This window comes from Ipomoea nil, unplaced genomic scaffold (genome assembly GCF_001879475.1).
Source record: "Ipomoea nil cultivar Tokyo-kokei standard unplaced genomic scaffold, Asagao_1.1 scaffold0382, whole genome shotgun sequence".
NCBI classification, from domain to species: Eukaryota; Viridiplantae; Streptophyta; class Magnoliopsida; order Solanales; family Convolvulaceae; genus Ipomoea; species Ipomoea nil.
The window spans coordinates 2359049-2379150 of NW_017616810.1; the positions used below are offsets into that span (position 1 = coordinate 2359049).

Genomic DNA, 20102 nt, shown 5'->3' on the forward strand with positions numbered 1-20102 from the left:
TGACAAAAGTCACTTATCATATTGTATTAATGGGTGTGGGGTCCGAAGTCTGAACTATGTTTTTTTTTTTTTTTTTTTTTGAGCAAAGGTTCTGAACTATGTTAATCAATCTAATAATGTAATAATGTATATATGCTACTTGCGTTTGCTCCACCTCATTGCTATTATACAACTTTAATTTATGCTCCCTCTATTATGTTTGTTGGATAACGAGGGAGTCTCCAACCACTAGTTAAATGTGTTGTGAGTAAATTTTACTTATGTGTAATATCTTGATAATTATATTATATATGAGAAATAAATTACATTAGGAAAATTCTGTACGACGGGTTCGATTAAGATGGTTTCTTTCTCTATTTTTTTTTTTAAATATTGAGAGAAACTCATAACTACTATCTTAGGGTGTGTACGGAGATAACTCTGTTCTCATGTAATAGTTCGCAAACTATTTTAGAGAGGTAAATTTCATTATAAAGTTAGACTTTATGTGATGGCTCGATTGAGAGGGGGTTGACAATTGTGCCCACTCTATTCTAGCTTACTAAGTCGCTATTCACATTTGCACACCTAGTTGAATTGACATGACAATATAAGAGTGACTTTGTTTCATAATATTTTTTAAAAAGTGATTATATATATATTCTCAAAAAAAAAAAAAATGATTGTATATACTTTTATCTTGTCATATAAAAAAATGATGGTATAAGAGATGGAGTTATTAATCATTGGTTAATCCCCTCAATTGTGAAAGAATCTTGTTGCTATCTCAAGCTATTTAACCCCATCGACCATCACCAATGTCACTCCTATATGGGCTGCCTCCTAAGAACCAATTTTCATGTGAGAAGTGTGGATTGGTCAATACAATATATTTTAAATGAGTAATGGCTAGATTTGAAAGGAAAAAACACGACTACTTCCTATTTATTGAGGAGCTCGTGCACAACTAAACCCTCAAATAAGGATAAATCAGTAAATGATATGCCCAATAACCAACCCAGGCCACAAAAGAAAATCTTATGCAACTTGCTATTTGTGACCCGCCATCTCCGAAACTAAAACCTACAGTAAACCACTACCCATACCCAAACTAAAAGGTATGATCAAACACAGTGTCGTCGGAAAATCATAGACAAAGACGAACAAATGAAATCGAAATACGTTGCACAACTCAAAATAATGGATTGCATAACTCACAACAACGGATTGCACAATCCACAATAACGGGATCCTGTGCAACTTGTCTTTTGCAACCTGTCATCTCCAAACTAAAACCTACAGTAAACCACTGCCAACACCCAAACTTAAAGTTATGAGCAAATGCAGTGTCACTGGAAAACCATAGACACAGGCAAACAAATGAAATCAAAATACGTCGCACAACATATAATAATGGGTTGCATAACTCACAATAATGGATTGCACTGCACCAGCCAATATTTTGCATCTTGTATAATATAAGTAATTTAATTAAATTTTGATAAAGTTTCATTTGAAATAGCTCTTTTAATGACGTTATGTTGTATATACATATATTCGAATTCATGACCTCATATATATTTAAACAACTCAAACTCCTCTCGCTTAAATCAACCTTTATCGTTTAAGCTTTTCAACTCTTTTTTGTATTGTTATAATTTTCATAAAGTAAAAGTGAGGATAGATGTAACATTTTGCATTATTAGAAGCTGACTTTAAAAGCTATTAAAGCTTGGTCTATCAATTTTTGAAATTACACGTACGAAATGTTTGAGCAGGACAAGTAACATCATTTAGTCAACTTCAAAATTTTGTAATTTACATCTTCTTTTTTTCTTTTTTGGTTACAATAATAGTTTATTTTAGTTTTGGTCAAAAGTGACCTAGCTAATCAGGGTTCATAGTATTATGAATCATACAAGACAATTTTAGTTGAGTTAATTGATTGAACAATTGACTTCATAATTATAAAATTTTAAGTTTGAATTCTTTTGAAGTACTTTTATTATGTAAATGTGTTATTAACTTGGGATAAGGTAAACAATAAAGAGAGATTTTTATAAAGGAAAATAACATTTTTTTTAATAAAAAAGATTAATATTTAGTTGTTCCTAACCAAATATTTAAGTCAATGGTTGAAAAAACTTATTCAATATTATATATATAAATTTAGTCTTTTTCTCTTCCTTTCTCATTGTTAGTTGTGTATACTTTAGGTTACATGGACATACACATTTTCAACTTTGTGTCAACTCTAGCAACATGGATGTTACATGTAAAGTAAGTTATCAGTCTGAGTCATCAAACAACCCAACTCTAGGCAAGAAAAATGCCTACACATTTTCTAGAGCACCTCTCATGTGTAATTAATGAATAATTACAAATAAAAAGTTTTTTGCACAAATAACTATAGTAATATACTTTCTGACATTTGAAGATCAATCAGAAATTTCATGTTACTAAATTACATTTTCGACATTGCAAAATTCTTGGAACAAAATGGCCTGTCGTTAACATTGTCAATAAAATTCGTCAAGGCAAGGACATTGTTGGTGTCAATAACACTTTTTGACGCACTACGACGTCAAAAATTTTTACAAATTATTTTTTTGCCAAGAAAAATTAGATTTAAATAAAGGAGAGAGAATACTCTAATTGCAAGCTAGAATGGTGGAATTTCGTTTTGGAAAATGCTTTTTAACCATCTTAAATTTTTTCTTCTGGTGTGACTGTCATTCATTAGGCGCTAGTGAATTGGCTGATCCACCACTAGTTAAAAAAATAAATTTAGTTAATAATCAAATATTTAAAAGCCCATCAAATATAGGATATGTATGTATGTATGTATGTATGTATGTATGTATTATTATTATTATTATTATTATTATTATTATTATTATTATTATTATTATTATTATTATTATTATTGGTAGTGTTAAATAAACAATTCTTTTTTTGGGTAGTGTTAAATAAAAAAAATGTTTATAGATCCAAGTTAGGGTTCTTGTGAGCGATTATGTATTATTGATTATTGGTGTGTGAATCTATTGGAGGAGTGAAGGTGGGACTTGGTGGAACATTTGTTAATTAACCATTGGGTGGAGGAAAGGAAGTGCAAAACATGGGTGTTGTGGACAATAGAGATTGAAGAAAAGTGCTAAGTGGAAAATTATTTGTTTCATATTGAGCCAAGTTTTTCAGGTCTCACGGTCCCTCTTTTTATGGAATTGACATGCATCCAATCAAAGACTACATTATATTTCAGTGGGATTGAAACCATCTTGATAGCTATATATATGTTTCTAAATGCTCACACATGTCAAGTGCACAAGTGTGAGGGACCTATAATTTTGAGTTTTCAATTTTTTTTTTATAAAGGTTGAGTCCACCTAAGAGCTCCTACCATTCCATCCTTAGTGTATATATATATATATATATATATATATATATATATATATATATATATATATATATATATATATATATAGAGAAGAGCGCTCATATGCGGTGGGGTCTTACCGTGCGGCGGTGCGGCGAAATTCCAGAATACACCAACAATGTTAACAATATGCACCAACAGTGTAATAAAAATACACCACAATGAAATGCAATAAAACATCACAAAATACACAACAAACTCAAAAAAATACACCATATAACTCACCACCCCCAATGATGTATTTTCGAACAGTGTATGGTGTTTTTACTCACACCTAATGGTGTGTGTTTGGTGATGCAGGGCTCTGTTTACTCTGTTTTGTGTGGTGTATTTTCCTAACGTTGATGGTGCATATTTGTTGAACTATTGGTGTTGCCGCACCGTAAGACACTACCGCACCTGAACCCGCCTATATATATATATATATATATATATATATATATATATATATATATATTATGATTATGAATTTTCTTAGTTTAGATATAGGTAAATTAGTATTCCACATATAGGACTGACTTTAAGTAAAGGCAGGCTGAGACCCTGTTCAGAGCTCATGCTTGAGGGGGTTCACTTGTGTATATATAATATTATATGAAGTATTTTCAAAAAAAAAAAAAATACTTCATATTTTTTTTTAGAATGCTATAGGTCTTTATAAGTTAAGAGAGGATTACAATTTTTTATTTTAACTTTTTATGGCGACACTGAAGTTTGGTTATGTGGTTAATAAAGTTTTATTCGCTATTAATAAACATGTAACCATTTTAGTAATTATCAATCTATAATTCAATAAAGTTTAAATGGCTTGACAATCTTGTGTGTTGAGAAAGATATATTAAACAATATTATTATTCTTGATGCGGTTATTTATGAGTTTGTTAGGAAAACACGTAGATGTTTTTTTTCATGATTAGTTTTGTATTTGTAAATTGTTGAAAAGTTTTTAATTTTATTTCAAGTTAATTAACATTAGCCTTTTTGTACTCATCTATTCAATTTAAAAATTGAATATGGAAATTTATGTTAACTTCGTTTACGGTATGTAACATTTTTTTTTTTACTATACCTTGGGTCTAAAAAAAAAAAAAATGATAGGACCAGTCCTGTCTACACACTTGTTCGTGTTAGGTAGGATCTCAAGCTAAGTGTGATAAAAAAACTCTCTTATGAGTAGTTTTAAGATAATTGTGTTTGCATTTTTAAGCTCAAACCTGAGAGATCTAATTAGTTGAAAGAGACTAATCCCATTTAGGGAAATAAATAGCCATATATGATTTTGGGATCTAGAGCTAGTTTGTCTAATTTATTATATAATAATGATGATGATGGTACTTGTCATTGTGTTTTATATTACATTTGGTTTTAAATGGATTGTGATACTACTAATTACTACGTAAGTAATAATTAAACAAATCCGAGACCAAATAAAGCAAGTAAATATTTCTATTGATCACGGTGAAGGCCCTAAGTACAATCTACTTGGTTGATCTGAGTACCGACTGACTGCGGTCGGGATTCTCTAACAACAACCTATCGATCGTCCAAAAAGTCCCTCACACTGTAGCTACTGTGGGTATTTATAGCCGCTGCGCCGGAGACACAAATCTGATCGTTCGGCATGCTCTCCACGTAGCCACCACGTGTCATCCTCCCGGGTGCCCTGTCTGTCGTCGCAAGGAACCGCCACGTGTCCTTTGTCAGCTCTCTCGCCAAAGGGCTACCGCTCGGTGGTTGACACTGCCGCTCGGGCAACTCCCGGTCGGACCCCGACCGGGTTCTTCACAAGAAGCCCGACCTGTTACCTGCAAAGACAAGAAGAAAAGGACAAAGGCACACCAGCCGGGGTAAAATTATGTCGGTCGGGATATTCCCTATCAAGAGCCCCCCAGCCCGGGCCTTTTTGACCGTCCGGGAAAAAATGGGACGAGATGAAGAAGCCCAACCGTCAGCCATCAAACCGACCAGCCAGCTGTCATTCCTTCCCTCGCCACGTGTCGGCCACTGCCGGCCTCTGCGACTGCAACAGTCGCTTCGGAATCAGCGCGGGTCGTGTTACGCAAGTGGACTCGTTTCCCGCCTAAATGCTCTCCTATAAATAGGCCCTTGAGGCCCTCATTTGAACTTTCTCCAATCTATTGCTTCGATCGGTATCCTCAGAGAATCCCGAGCAGAGCATTTCAGCAAGGCAACCAACCGTGTGGTCGTGGGTTCGTTTCCCACAGACGGCGTCAAAATGATACTGCTAATTACTACGTAAGCAATAATTAAACAAACCCGAGACCAAATAAAGCAAGTAAATATTTCTATTGATCACGGTGAAGGCCCTAAGTACAATCTACTTGGTTGCTCTGAGTACCGACTGACTGCGGTCGGGATTCTCTAACAACAACCTATCGATCGTCCAAAAAGTCCCTCACACTGTAGCTACTGTGGGTATTTATAGCCGCTGCGCCGGAGACACAAATCCGGTCGTTCGGCATGCTCTCCACGTAGCCACCACGTGTCATCCTCCCGGGTGCCCTGTCTGTCGTCGCAAGGAACCGCCACGTGTCCTTTGTCAGCTCTCTCGCCAAAGGGCTACCGCTCGGTGGTTGACACTGCCGCTCGGGCAACTCCCGGTCGGACCCCGACCGGGTTCTTCACAAGAAGCCCGACCTGTTACCTGCAAAGACAAGAAGAAAAGGACAAAGGCACACCAGCCGGGGTAAAATTATGTCGGTCGGGATATTCCCTATCAAGAGCCCCCCAGCCCGGGCCTTTTTGACCGTCCGGGAAAAAATGGGACGAGATGAAGAAGCCCAACCGTCAGCCATCAAACCGACCAGCCAGCTGTCATTCCTTCCCTCGCCACGTGTCGGCCACTGCCGGCCTCTGCGACTGCAACAGTCGCTTCGGAATCAGCGCGGGTCGTGTTACGCAAGTGGACTCGTTTCCCGCCTAAATGCTCTCCTATAAATAGGCCCTTGAGGCCCTCATTTGAACTTTCTCCAATCTATTGCTTCGATCGGTATCCTCAGAGAATCCCGAGCAGAGCATTTCAGCAAGGCAACCAACCGTGTGGTCGTGGGTTCGTTTCCCACAGACGGCGTCAAAATGATACTGCTAATTACTACGTAAGCAATAATTAAACAAACCCGAGACCAAATAAAGCAAGTAAATATTTCTATTGATCACGGTGAAGGCCCTAAGTACAATCTACTTGGTTGCTCTGAGTACCGACTGACTGCGGTCGGGATTCTCTAACAACAACCTATCGATCGTCCAAAAAGTCCCTCACACTGTAGCTACTGTGGGTATTTATAGCCGCTGCGCCGGAGACACAAATCCGGTCGTTCGGCATGCTCTCCACGTAGCCACCACGTGTCATCCTCCCGGGTGCCCTGTCTGTCGTCGCAAGGAACCGCCACGTGTCCTTTGTCAGCTCTCTCGCCAAAGGGCTACCGCTCGGTGGTTGACACTGCCGCTCGGGCAACTCCCGGTCGGACCCCGACCGGGTTCTTCACAAGAAGCCCGACCTGTTACCTGCAAAGACAAGAAGAAAAAGACAAAGGCACACCAGCCGGGGTAAAATTATGTCGGTCGGGATATTCCCTATCAGATGGTATGAACTTATCCAATTGTTATATTTTGTAAATTTGTGGTATTAAATTTTGTTTTGAATGATGGAACTTGACATTATTAATTTGGAGTCGAGTAAATCAGTTCAAGCGTAACTAATGAATTATAAAAAGTTTTAGTATTTAATTAGGATTTTGAAAAGCTCAATCCTTGTGTTGGTCCAGACCGGTAAAGGGGCCATGTCTAGTACTCGGTGATTGGAGGGATTATTGGGTGGGAACTGATAAAGTCTTTAAGGGTCAAGTCCAGCACCCAGCTTGTCTCAAACAATGTAATGACTAATTATAAGTAAGGAAATAAGTTACGTCTTCGCGCCGCTACTAGCTATAATTTTTTGCGTGAGCGGTAAGCGGTTGATTCTAACACCTAGTATATATGCTGCAGGGATCAAATAAACAAGCTCAATCAAAAATGTGTTAGTAATAATTGAACACATGACTTTTAGATATGATATACCTGATAATGCAGTAAATCAGCCTAGGTCGCCCGACCAACTCAAACCAATAATACTAATAGACCGCTCTTATTATGAGTCAAACTTGAAATCTTGTACGTGGTTACTAAGCCAATAACTTAATCAACCAATTGTTATATCGTGCACCAGGGCGCACAATGCATTGTGCGCCCCGCCCTGCCCAAAATGACGTCGTTTTGTTAAGTTGTGTGGGTAGTTGACGCAACGAAATTTATGTGTATTCAATTATACAATTATGTACATTCTATTATACAATTATGTACATTCGAAACATGAGATTTTTGTTTTAAGAGTTAAAGAGTTTATGTGTATTATGTTAAGAGTTTATGTGTATTATGTATTATGTATTATGTATTATGTTAGATTATGTGTATTATCTTTTCAAACAAAATTATGTGTATTATGTTAGGGGTTTACGCGTATTCTATTATATAATTATGTACATTCTATTATACAATTATAAACATTCGAAACATGTTTTATTTTAGAAGTTAACAGCAGACACGGGAATTAAAACAGAATTTCCAAAAAAAAAAAAAAGAAAAGAAAAGAAAAACAAATATAAAACGACGTCTTTTGGAACCAAGGTGCACAATACATTGTGCGTCCTGGTGCACAATATAATTTGTCCTAATCAACTTGACTAAAATTACCCCTTAAAAAGTACACATTACATTATTAGACACGATCATTATTTTTTTTTTTTTAGGATAATTATCTACATAATATTGTTGCGGAGTTCCATATGTTAAATAATTGGATTTATGTTGGATGGAATAATTCGTACCACTTGTGATGATCGAACACACACAAAATACATTAAATAATTTTTTTTTTTTGAATGCTACTAGCTCTATTACATTAAATAAATAATTTCTCTGAATTTTTAAATTTCAGGTATACTCTTCATTCTAACGTTGACTTGGGGATGTACTACACTATAACCCCCTGGCTAAGATTTTATGAATCTTTTGTTTTGGTCTTTTTTCCAAATCACCTTTGCATGTGCTAATAAATCTTTTAGTGGTAAGCGTGGTGGCTTTAGCTTTTGTATTGTCAACTAAGTATTTGATTAGAATGTTGTGTAGGGTTATGTTACGCTTGAGTTGTTCAAGTGTTGATAGATTAAATATTGAGTTGAGTTGTTCAAGTAGTGATTAAATATTGAGTTTGTGACATTGAAGTCAATTGAGTCTTTAGAAATATGTTTTACACATTGCATTGTTGGGCGTCGTCGAGTTCAGACCCTGCTTAATTTGAGACGTGGCGTTGTGGCATGGAGAAATGTATAGTTAAATAGTTAGTGTCCACCTATTTATCATCAATTGTTTTTAAGTAAAATATGACAATCAGATAGCCAAAGAACTCTGTGATTAAGCGTGCTTGGCTTATACCCATCACATAATGGGTGACCCCTAGGAATTCTGATGTATTTTTCATTAGTTCCATTATGATAGAAATACTAGATGTCACTGTGTGAAAACAAAAAATCAAATGATTTTTCTGTTCATAAACTACTTTATCAACTTAATAAAGCACAAAGAGTCAATGCCGCCTCCATTGAGGGTCGAATCCACGACCTCCCATATGGGAGTCTTGGTAGCATCGCAAGAATCTAAGCGTTCAATTTTTTTAGAAAATATAGTATAGACATATAAGATGTACTTGACCATGTTATCCTCTATTATTAATTGTAACTAGCCTAAAAATGTACACAAATATACAAATAGAAAGTTCTAGCACCCAATTAGGCACTTTGTCAAAATTCTTAACTGAGTCAACACTTGAAAAATCTTATTCTTACCCCAAGACTGAATTCTCAACCCTAATGAAAAATTTTATTCTATTTCTATTGAAAGATGGGAAAAGAGAACGATATTCTTATAATTCCTATCTTATTACTTATCCTAATTATTTAAGCGCTTAATTATATCATCTTGGAACTAAAAGTTCAACACAATCATAAGTAAATTCGCTATAATAAATTATTAGAAAAGTTAAATAAAAATAATAATACGAAGTACCTTCTAATGATAATTGAACTTATAACTGAATGGTGGATATATTTATTGGAGGAAAAGTAGAAACAGGAATAACATTATCCCAAAAAGTGGGCATTATACCAATACAAGTAGTGTAGATAAAACATACCAAAAAGTTGAAGTTACCCCATCAGCTCCAAGAATCACTAAAATGGCTAGACAGAGACATTCACCTCTCAGTGTATTCTTCTGTTGCCCAAACATCTGATTAGAACAAACAAAAGACACTTCCCACTGCCCACTTCCAATAATCCTTAGATTGAATTCTGGGTTGTGTTTGTCTGTTAAATACAAGCAAAAGAGCCATAGAGGGCGACCAAATTCCTTGCCATCTTCTCCTCTTGACCCTTTATAGCCACAGGTCTCTCAAAATTTATTTATTTAGTATTTTTGGGTTCTCTCTCTCTCTCTCTCTGCTGATTAAGCACATAATTTTTTTGTTTCTGTGCGTGTTGGACTGTTGGGGGTATCTTTATATATGTGTTCTTGATATTTATCCAATTTCCAGGTTCAAGTCTTGTCGTCTTCTTTCAGCTGAATCTGAGTTCTCTGTGGAGAGAGGGCAGCTCTGATTTTTTTTTTCTTGATGGAGAGTGTCATGGCCGGCGGGATCTTTCTCCCCAGGAGCAGCGAAACTTTTCCGGCCGGTCTCCGGGTTCTCGTCGTCGACGATGATCCAACCTGGTTGAAGATTCTTGAGAAGATGCTCAAGAAGTGCTCATATGAAGGTTTTCATCACTTGGAAAAATACCCTTTTTTGCTTTGTTTTTAACTTGGTGTTTCTGACAAAAAAGATTTCATTTTTAGCATGTAAACTTCATAATTTTGTGTTTTATGGCTGAAATCCTAGGTTGTCAACTCCATCTCCTTCCTTGATCAGTTAATCTAAGCATATCTGTAGTTTGGTTCTGTGTAATAATCTTAGCTTGGGCTTCTGTACCCTTTTTTTTTTTGGAATTCTTGGACTTTATACTCCTATCTGATCATGTTTGACTCATATCTAAGGAGACAAAAATGGCCATGTTTAGTGTTCTTAAACACAGGAACTTAAGAATCTTAGGCTTTTGAGGTTGTACTGATGGTGTTGCATATGTACAGTGCTTAAGAGCAAATAATATGAATTTAGAGGGTTTTTTATGCTATAAAATTTGGTTTCTTGAAAAAAAAAAAAAAAAAAAAAAGAATTGTCTATGAGGAATTGGACATAAAGCTTTCAAAGTCATTCTTGTCAGCAATTGATAACAGCAGAAATGTTATGTCTTCAATTCTTGCAGTGATTTCCATGTTTTACAACCCCATAGTTGAAAATTTTAAGGGATTTTTTATTTTTAAGTTCAGATTTGCATTTAGAATTTACAAACCGAATTGCTCCTGTGTAATATTGCAGCTGCAGGAGTCTATAGGTGGACCGAATCTTTCTTGAGATTATTCTTTCCTTTTTTTGACTGATGAGGGAAACCTGCAGCCATTACCCGAGGGTGTGCATTGGGTAAACCTCGCCTTGTGACCTTAGCCGGCAAAGGACCATAAAGAGGTAAACCAGTCTAGGTTGCCCATAGTTGACCGGCTCAAACCAGGAAGGCAAAAAACACCGGTCCTCCACCTGGGGGGGTGCCTGGACAATTTTATAAATATAAAAATAAAGCAACCATTTTCGGAGTATTGTTTGCTTTGTTAATGTAGATGACTAATATGCAAAAGCATTCAAAATGTGTTTGCTTTCTTTCAGCCTTGGCTGATGAGGATAACCCGTTCTGTAATTTGAGCTGTGCATTTTATTCCATTTCTACTTGGCATTCAAAGCTCGAACTCCATGTTTTCCAATTTGGTTGTGCTTCTGAAATGAAAAATCTCGGTTGTTTCAGTAACTACATGTGGCCTTGCAACGGAGGCTATTGGCCTGCTCCGAGAAAGAAGAAATGGATTTGACATTGTAATAAGCGATGTTAACATGCCTGATATGGACGGTTTCAAGCTTCTGGAACTCGTTGGACTCGAGATGGACCTTCCAGTTATAAGTCAGTTTACTATCCTTAACGCATTCTGCTTCTCTCTCCCTAGATTTGATTTAAATATTCGATATTTATAGTCCTCTTCTAATTGTTTCAGTGATGTCTGTTGATGGAGAAACAAGCAGGGTTATGAAGGGTGTACAGCACGGTGCATGCGATTATCTTTTAAAGCCTATAAGGATGAAGGAGCTAAGAAACATATGGCAGCATGTAGTTAGGAAGAGGATGCAAGAATCACGAGACATAGATAATCACGAATCAGACCAATTCGATGAAGCTTGGATGCTTAATGGAATTGAACTTCAATCGGGAAAGAAAAGAAAAGATTTTGATTACAAGTTTGACGAGAGAGAAACAAGTGATTCTAAAAGTGGCGACCCTTCCTCTGCGAAGAAGCCTAGGGTAGTTTGGACGGTAGAACTCCATCAGAAATTTGTCAAAGCCGTAAATCAGATTGGATTCGATAGTAAGTTTGTTGCACCATCACTTCCTCTTAACTTGGATCACTATGATATAATACTTGGTCGTGGTTGGTCCGAGAACATAAATTTCTTTTTCTTTTGGCAGAGGTTGGTCCGAAGAAAATTTTGGACTTAATGGGTGTACCTTGGTTGACTCGAGAAAATGTTGCTAGCCACTTGCAGGTAAATATCCTTCAAACTCTCTCACTGATAATATTCAGGAAGGCGGGAGTGGATTTTGCCAAAATAGCCTCTTCAAAAGGAAGTTATAATTGCTCACATACACTTATAATATGGAAACAGTTTCAAAACACGCCTTCCTAAAATCTTAGACAATGTTTATGATGGATCTCAGCGCTGCACTATGTTTACTTCTCATGTCTGCTGTAAGTCAAGCACGTTTAACCACATAGTTCTTTGGCTATTTGGTTGTCATATCTTACCTAAAACCAATTGGTGATAAGTAGCCAAGTAGGTGGACATTAACCATTTAACCACATCCCTCCATGGTAAGCCACAACACCACATCTCGAATCGAGCAGGGGCTGAGCTCGGCCGAAGCCCCACAGTTTAGAGACTAGAAAACAACATATAAAGTTAAGAAAATACGTAAAGTTTGAACAAAGATTTTCAATGGGCTTGGTTTTAGTTTTTATGATTTGTTTTGAAGAGATAATGAATGTATAAATCTATTGTTTTTCTTTGTGGGAAGACAAATCTATGAATGGGGATTGCACATCTCGATTTGTGAGAGTGGTCTTGTTTTGTTTTGCAGAAGTATCGCCTATACTTGACCAGGTTGCAGAAAGAGAATGAGCTTAAAGCCTCGTCCAGTGGGACAAAGCACCCGGATCTCTCTCCAAAAGAATCCTCTTCAAGTGCGTGCCTTCAGAATTTAGTTGACGTGAAACCAAGCAAGTCAACAAATGGAAAGTATTCTTTTCCTGGGGAAAATTTTTTCGTGCAAGAGGTTGAGTCCAGAAATTACGAGGGCGAGGTTAAGGCTGCTGCTTCGTTGTCAACAGCGGGCGTGAGTGATTCTCAGAAGAGTATCAGTTGTTCAAAAGCGAGCTGTGTACCGGTTGATTCTGTTGATCTAGAACACGCGGGTGAGATCCCTATACAATATTGCTGGGCTAGTGAAGTTTCCAAAACTGGTTTCAAACATGAATTCAAGCCACCGCAGATTCAAACAGAGGACAACGTTAACCATCTACCTTCACCGAAGCTTCCTCAACATGTCCAACTCGATCAAGCACAACCTCTCCTCAATCTCGCACCTCACAAAGACATAAACCCCGGGGAAATAAAGAGTAAGCCTACCAAAACTCCCGGGGTAAGAACAGTATCTCCGTTAGAATGTGCTGTAGACTTGTTGCCTGCTCAGCCTCAGAGTTGCTTGACAAATTTTCAAGCTTTCGAGCAAATTCCCAGTACTACATGGAGCATGAAGATTCCCGAATCCATAGAGGGAAACCTTTTTCTTGGAGGTGGATCATGGGACAAGGATTTTAATGCTGCTGCTCTTCAAGGTGAATTTCATTCCCCATGTGTTGTTGGCCCTCAAAGTTTAGAGCTTTTGGACTACAGCAACACAAACCTCACTGGTGAAATACAACCTTACTTGTATGACTATGAGTATGCCATTGATCCTGTGATAGATCATGGTCTGTTTATATTATGACCATGATTCTCTTCAACATTATTAGACTGTCATAGATTTCCATGAAAGATAAATCCTGCTACTGTGTTGGAAGCATGCTTTTTTGACACTGTGAATAATGTCTTGCCTGAAATATTTGTACCAAAGTGTTATCAAATAACAACCTTCTTGCTTGTATTAGTTCTGCACCAATAAACCCTTCTCTCTTTTGTTTTGTATTTTGTTTGTCTGTTTAGTTTATAAATCTTAGAAGTTTTTTTTTTTGGTGACGAGAGACACCTGTAGCCACTACTCGAGGGTAAACCCTAACCAACAAAAGACCACAAGGAAGTAAATCAGCCTAAGTTGCTCATAGCTGACTGGCTCAAACTAATAGGCCGCTTCCATTGGAAGTTGATAATCTTGTGGTTACCAAGTCATACCAAGTCAGTAACCTCACCAACTTAGCTGGAATTGTCTCCAAATCTTAGAAGTTAGAAGCATGGGGAATGACCTTGAAGATTTGGGGCTAGACTGGTTATAGTCGAAACTCAGTTAGATTAATCTTATTCTGCGGGATGTGAATACTAGTAAACTATGGTGGAAAACAAATTATATTCTACATATTAGTAAACCTCTGCAGAAATATTAATGACCATATAAGCATTACAAAATCATACAATATTGGTAAATTGGAACTGCAAACAACAGTTCATGTTTTTCCTATATGTCTGCTTGCTATGAGCATCCAGACCCTCAATATTTATAAGCTACACGTATATATGTACTAAAGATAAGTGTAGATATTAGAGAAATATCAAGCTCAGATGATCTGTAGTTCTGCAAATTCTTTTGAAAACTCATTGTTGGATATTTGGGGAAGCATTTTCATGTCTACTTTCTTTCAGAAACAATTTTGTAGAATGGATGACGGGCTTGTTAGTCTTTCCCACGACGTCTCTGAGGCTTTCAGATTTTCCTGGAAGCCGCCAGGGTGGTCTAGAGCCATTCTCCTGCACTCTCGCGTTTGGTCTAGCCCTTGGGGCACATGCACTCGATGCTGTAGGCTCGCCTGTTCTTTTACTCTGCAGAAACAAAACGAGAGTGATTAAATAAAAGTTTGGGCCAATGGAGGAGATTTCACCATCAAGATTAGCTATGATTAACACAGACCATTGCTTTGGTTTGCAACTGCTGCTCCTCTTTCAGCTTTTGTTCGAGCTTCTGATAGAACTGAAGTAGATAGAGGGGCAAAAAGTATAGCAAAGCATCAGAAGACTTATGTTACCAATGAGGATTGAAAATGCATATTTGTTACTGGTTGTTCGCATACCTCTTTACGTTTTATTGCTCTTTCCTCGCTCCTGAAGACAAATGTAGAACATGTAGTGGAAGGTTGTGTTTTACTTCCATGTGCAGCTGGAGATTTTGAATTGCTGCAAGAAACATTAGAGTTTTTTTTTAAGATTCTTACAGAATTGGACTTATTTCTATTTCAAAACTATGTTTCTGGTTTCTTCAAGTCAGGGCAATGAAGTTCAAGGAATAATAAGATTGAGAGTGATCAACTGCACATCTAAGAAGATATGACTAGGATGAGAAGCTTTCTTCTAGACAAGCAAGATGATCACCTTAGAGTAGTGGGATGCAGTCTTTAGCCAGTTAAAAAGGCCCAACTCATGTGCAGCAATTGATATATGGAGTAGTTCTTACCCAATTAAAAAAGCCCTCTAATCTGGTCAGGCTGTTGATTTGGTAACCACAGTGTTACAAGTTCGACTCCCAATGGACAACCTAGATTAGTTTACATCCTTGTGATCTTTTGCCAGCTAGGGTCACAAGGCGGGTTTACCCAATGCACACCCTCGGGTAGTGCCTGCGGCCTAACCTGGTCAGACTGTTGATTTGGTAATCACAATGTTATAAGTTCGACTCTCAATAGGCAATCTAGGTTGGTTTACCTTCTTGTGATCCTTTACCAGCTAGGGTCACAAGGCGGGCTTTACCCAATGCACACCCTCGGGTAGTGCCTGCGGCCTAACCTGGTCAGACTGTTAATTTGGTAACCACAATGTTATAAGTCTTGACTCCCAATGGGCCACCTAGGTTGGTTTACCTCCTTGTGATCCTTTGCCAGCTAAGGTCACAAGGCGGGGTTTACCCCAGTACACATCCTGGGGTAGTGGTTGCGGGTTTCCTTCATTAGCCCCTAAAAAAAAGGCCTAACTAACTCATCTGCAGCAAATAATATATGGAGTAGTTCTTACCCAGTGCTTGGTGTGGTGATTCTGCTCCTAGAAAGTGAAGAATCTGGTAGTGTTATTGTCCTGAAAACATAATATTGAATCATCATGGTAAAAACACATTGGATAATGCAAGGTGTTGCATGTAATAAAGCAGTCACCAACATCATGGAATCATTTACCCACAAGAAAAATATTTTCCAACACATACAAATTATGCAAGGTTACACATTACAGCCTTCATCAAAGCACTTACCTTCTGCTTTCTGGCTCTGATGTTACATGCTTCAATGATGAATAGCTTGATCCCTGCAATTCATATAAGAAATATCTAAGAACAATAATAACTCAAATTGGCAGAAAAGCAACTAAGGGAGAGAGGATTAGTAGTGCACCCTAAAAGGAGATTTTTGAGGTCTGCTCTCTCGAGTTGTATTAGTAATGGCTCTGACAAATTTAGAATTTACAATCCGCTGAAGCATTGGAGAAGATGGTTTGATGGGCTCATCGTGCTCAACGTTGTCAGACAAATGAAGCGATAGTGGAGCAGAATGTGATTTGATTGTGCAGCCTGTGTGCAAACGGCTTGGAGTAGAATGCTCGGTTTTCTTGGATTGAATGGATGGTTGCTTATCAGGTCTGTGCTTGGACAAGCCACATTTAGTTGATGGTTTCGTAGCCGTTGATGAATGAGTTTTTGTTTCATCTGACACCAATGAGTCTCCCTTTGTAACAGCACCCTAAAAGTTCAACATCAGCCCAAAGGGGAAGATTTGCATATTTAGCAAAGATGAAGTTTTTTTTGAGTACTATTGACTCTGTTACAAATGCAGTATCTGTTCATAACTACTTTCTCAACCTACTAGCAAAGATGAAGTAATTACTCATAATACACATACCCGTGTGTCCATCTTCTCATCTCGGTATGACATGTTCTTGTCAACGCCTCTATCAATTTCCTTCGGCTTCAGTGGTTCCACCGGATTGTTAGGTTGTTCTGTTTGCTTTGGAACAGCAGTCTCTAGGCCTCTTTGGTCACAACACCCATCAACATTAGGCAACTCTTCTCCCCGCTTTTCTTCAGTGACCACACGGTTTACATTTTCTGCTGATTCGGAGCCCATACACACACGAACATCTGGCTCGGGTGTTACATTCTTTGACAATGAAATGCCAGATTCCTGCACTTTGTGAAAGAACTTGAATCAACAGAAAAGCAAGTGAGGGTGGAGATTAGTCCCAAAGGAGAGTGAGAATATACCATAATAGGGGACTTTTGAGATCTGCTCTCTTGAATTGAATTAGTAATAGCTCTAACAAGTTTAGAATTTACAATCTTCTGAAGAATTGGAGAGGATATCATCTTGATGGGTTCATCGCGCTCAAAGTTGATTGGCACATGAAGAGGTCTTGGAGCAAACTGATTCTTAATTGCTGAGCCTTTCGCAGTGCGCTTAATACTCGTTGGAGTAGTAGAATGTTCAGTCTTCTTGGATTGAATGGATGGTGGTTTAACAGATAGTGGGGGCTTGGGCAATCCACATTTAGATGATGGTTTAGTAGTTTTTGATGAATGAGCCATCGCCTCACGAGACACCAATGAGCCATCGATTGCAACAGTTCCCTACAAGTTCATCATCAGCCAATGAAACAGATACAAAAATAATTACTCATAGTAGACAAGACAACTAGACACACCTTTGTGCCCATCTTCTCATCTTGGCTCGGCCTATTCTTTTCGACGCCTCTATCAACTCCCTCGAATATAGGCTGTTTTGCAATGGCTGTTTCTGCAGAACACCCATCAGTGACAGAAACCTCAGCATTAGAAGAAACTTCTTCTCCCTGCATTTCTCCAGTGCTCACATCTTTTACATTTTCTGCAGACTCAAAGCTCTGATTCACCCTATCATCAGCTCCTCCACTCGGCTGCTCAACCGAAGCTGCAGCCTTTTTGGCAGCAATCTTCTTGTAGCGCGCTTCAAAGAACGCTTTCTTCTCTGCAACAGAACCAGGCCTGGAGTACCTCTCAGCTTCTTCTCTGTACTTGTTATGACTGAATGCAGACCACTTCTCCCAAGCCAATGATTCTGACATGTATCTCCCGAACGAAATCGATGATGTTAGTGCCCGAAGAAGATCATCCTACAATGACAGCAGTGATTGGATCAGCAACAAATCCAAACCTCCCTAAAATCATATTCACCAAACTGGCTATTCAACAGCAAAGCAATTGATACAAAAATGTATTTGCAGGTTCTCAAATTGTGATTCAACCAAAACTGATCATCACCCAGTTCAAATTCCTTATAAAGTGGTAACAAAATCACCATAGCATAGCAAAAGAAAGTTCTGACATTAACATTTCCCAGTAATTACCAACAAAGGGATTGATATCAAAACTAAAATACCTTTTTTTTTCTTTAATTTGAAAGTAAACCTAGTACAGGCTGTAAAAGAAAAATCAATAAATTCACACTGCTAACAAAACCCACACCCCAAATTCATGAACCAAATTGAAAAAACCAGGCATTGATGATTGATGAAAACCCCAATTACACACAAAATTTCAAGACAGACAAAGACCAGTAGAGAAAAACTGTTTCTTGAACTGACCTCATGCCCGTCGTAAGACTTGGATGAAGGCTGGGAGAATGACCGCACCAAACAAGGCGAAGATGTTTCCGCCATTACACAACAACAAAGCCCCAAAAACCAAAAAAACAAAAAAACCCAAGCGATCCCTCTTCCCCTCTCCTTGATTCAGAGACTCAGCTGTTCTTGAAACCCCTCAAGAATTCAGCTTTTATCTGTTTCTCTGCAAATTTCGCGGAGAAAGAAAGCAACTAGCAGCTCTTGTGTGCTTGAGGAATCGTGGGTCGTCTTTGAAGGATGGAGTTATGATTGCGTCGTGTTTCTTTCCGACAGCGACCTGAGCCCGGTGGAGCTGAGCGGGTCGTAGGGCAAGATGGCAACTCCAACGGCTAGTTTCCTCTTTTTAAAATTGATACTTATAATTTTTAAATTTGTGCTAAATAAATAGAGGTTTAACGGCTTAACGCCCGGTAATCTGTTTTAGATACATCACCCCATTCCAACGGCTATATTTTCTGCCAGGATTAGCAATTTTCTGCCACGATTATTAGCTATTTAGGGAGGAATGGAAATCTATATACTTAGATTAAAATTTATTGCGACTAAGATTCCTTAATTATCTTGAAATTATAGTTCAAATGACTGACAAATGTTATAATTTATTAATTACCAAAACTTGAACGATATTGTTAGTTTTATGACTAACATAGTAATAGGTAGTCGACCGCCGGCCAATATCATCATTAAAATAACAAATGTATAAAGAGAATAGGAGAATAATATAGAGTAAATAGATGTTTATTATGAGAAATTGGTTCTGTTTTACCCCTTGAGAAGAGGTATTTATACAAAGAGGGACTCAAAGTCCAAAAAGAAAATTAAATCCTAAGATACCCTGTGTTACGGGACCTTGTTACATTAGCAATAGGTAACCTAGTCCTATTACGTCTCGAATTAGCCCAAAATATTTCACTCCTTCTCGCGTTGGGCACTGGGTCGTGAGCCTCAACCCGCCTGTAAAGCCCAATAGCCTCCTGGGATTGCTTATACCAAGCCCTAAGTCGAAGCTTCGACTAGTTACTGAGGGTGACTAGTCGGTTGTGCCTTAATACTTGATAAGTGCCAAAGATGTTGTATTTTGTGGGGTGTTGTGGATGCATTTTTGCGCTATAATTGTGCCCTTTGAGCCAATTTTATGCATTGAATAAGCTTAATTTGAAGTATAGGTGAAATTGTGCGTTTTTAAGGAATTTATATTGAGCTATATCAAGTGCATTTTGGGCATTTTGGAGCTCAAAAGGAAGAGGAGTCCAAGTCTATTGTCTGTATGAGTGTTGTACGCTCGTACAAAGATTCATGCTGTGAGTGACAGAATGTTGCATGCCCGCTGGTATGCTCGTACGAAGTGTAAACATGACAAAGAAAGTTGTACAAGTGGTTGTACATTCTTACTTCCTCTCGTACAGGCATGTACAATCGGAACTAATATATGTACAATCGGAACTAATATGATCTATTATAGAAATACAAAATGGTATACGCAAAAGACTATTACAAATTTAATTAGATAAAATTATATTAAATAATACAATA

At 37.8% G+C, this 20102-nt stretch overlaps 2 protein-coding genes across 8 annotated transcripts; one reads left to right on the forward strand and one right to left on the reverse strand.

Annotated features, from left to right (window-relative positions):
• The first annotated feature begins 9673 nt into the window (after positions 1-9673).
• LOC109172017 (two-component response regulator ARR11) lies at positions 9674-13910 on the forward strand. 6 transcript variants are annotated; one of them, XM_019321147.1, is made up of 6 exons: positions 9674-9917; positions 10091-10284; positions 11422-11574; positions 11694-12034; positions 12136-12212; positions 12805-13910. In XM_019321147.1, exons 4-6 carry the CDS (start codon positions 11698-11700, stop codon positions 13711-13713), a joined length of 1323 nt encoding a protein of 440 aa, XP_019176692.1. In that variant the 5' UTR covers positions 9674-9917; positions 10091-10284; positions 11422-11574; positions 11694-11697; the 3' UTR covers positions 13714-13910. The 6 variants fall into 6 exon arrangements, with proteins under 6 accessions (XP_019176692.1, XP_019176687.1, XP_019176688.1 ...); XM_019321142.1 differs by having other exon boundaries at positions 9675-9917; positions 10065-10284; positions 11666-12034; XM_019321143.1 differs by having other exon boundaries at positions 9675-9917; positions 11666-12034.
• Positions 13911-14274: 364 nt separating this feature from the next.
• On the reverse strand, positions 14275-18890 carry LOC109172015 (neurofilament heavy polypeptide). 2 transcript variants are annotated; one of them, XM_019321138.1, is made up of 11 exons: positions 18531-18890; positions 17613-18059; positions 17176-17538; positions 16967-17095; positions 16814-16933; positions 16310-16654; positions 16171-16223; positions 15939-15998; positions 15005-15107; positions 14845-14904; positions 14275-14756 (listed from the first exon to the last, which is right to left on the reverse strand). In XM_019321138.1, the coding sequence occupies exons 1-11, from the start codon at positions 18603-18605 to the stop codon at positions 14532-14534; spliced, it is 1980 nt and encodes a 659-aa protein (XP_019176683.1). In that variant the 5' UTR covers positions 18606-18890; the 3' UTR covers positions 14275-14531. The 2 variants fall into 2 exon arrangements, with proteins under 2 accessions (XP_019176683.1, XP_019176681.1); XM_019321136.1 differs by having other exon boundaries at positions 16814-17095.
• Positions 18891-20102: the final 1212 nt, after the last annotated feature.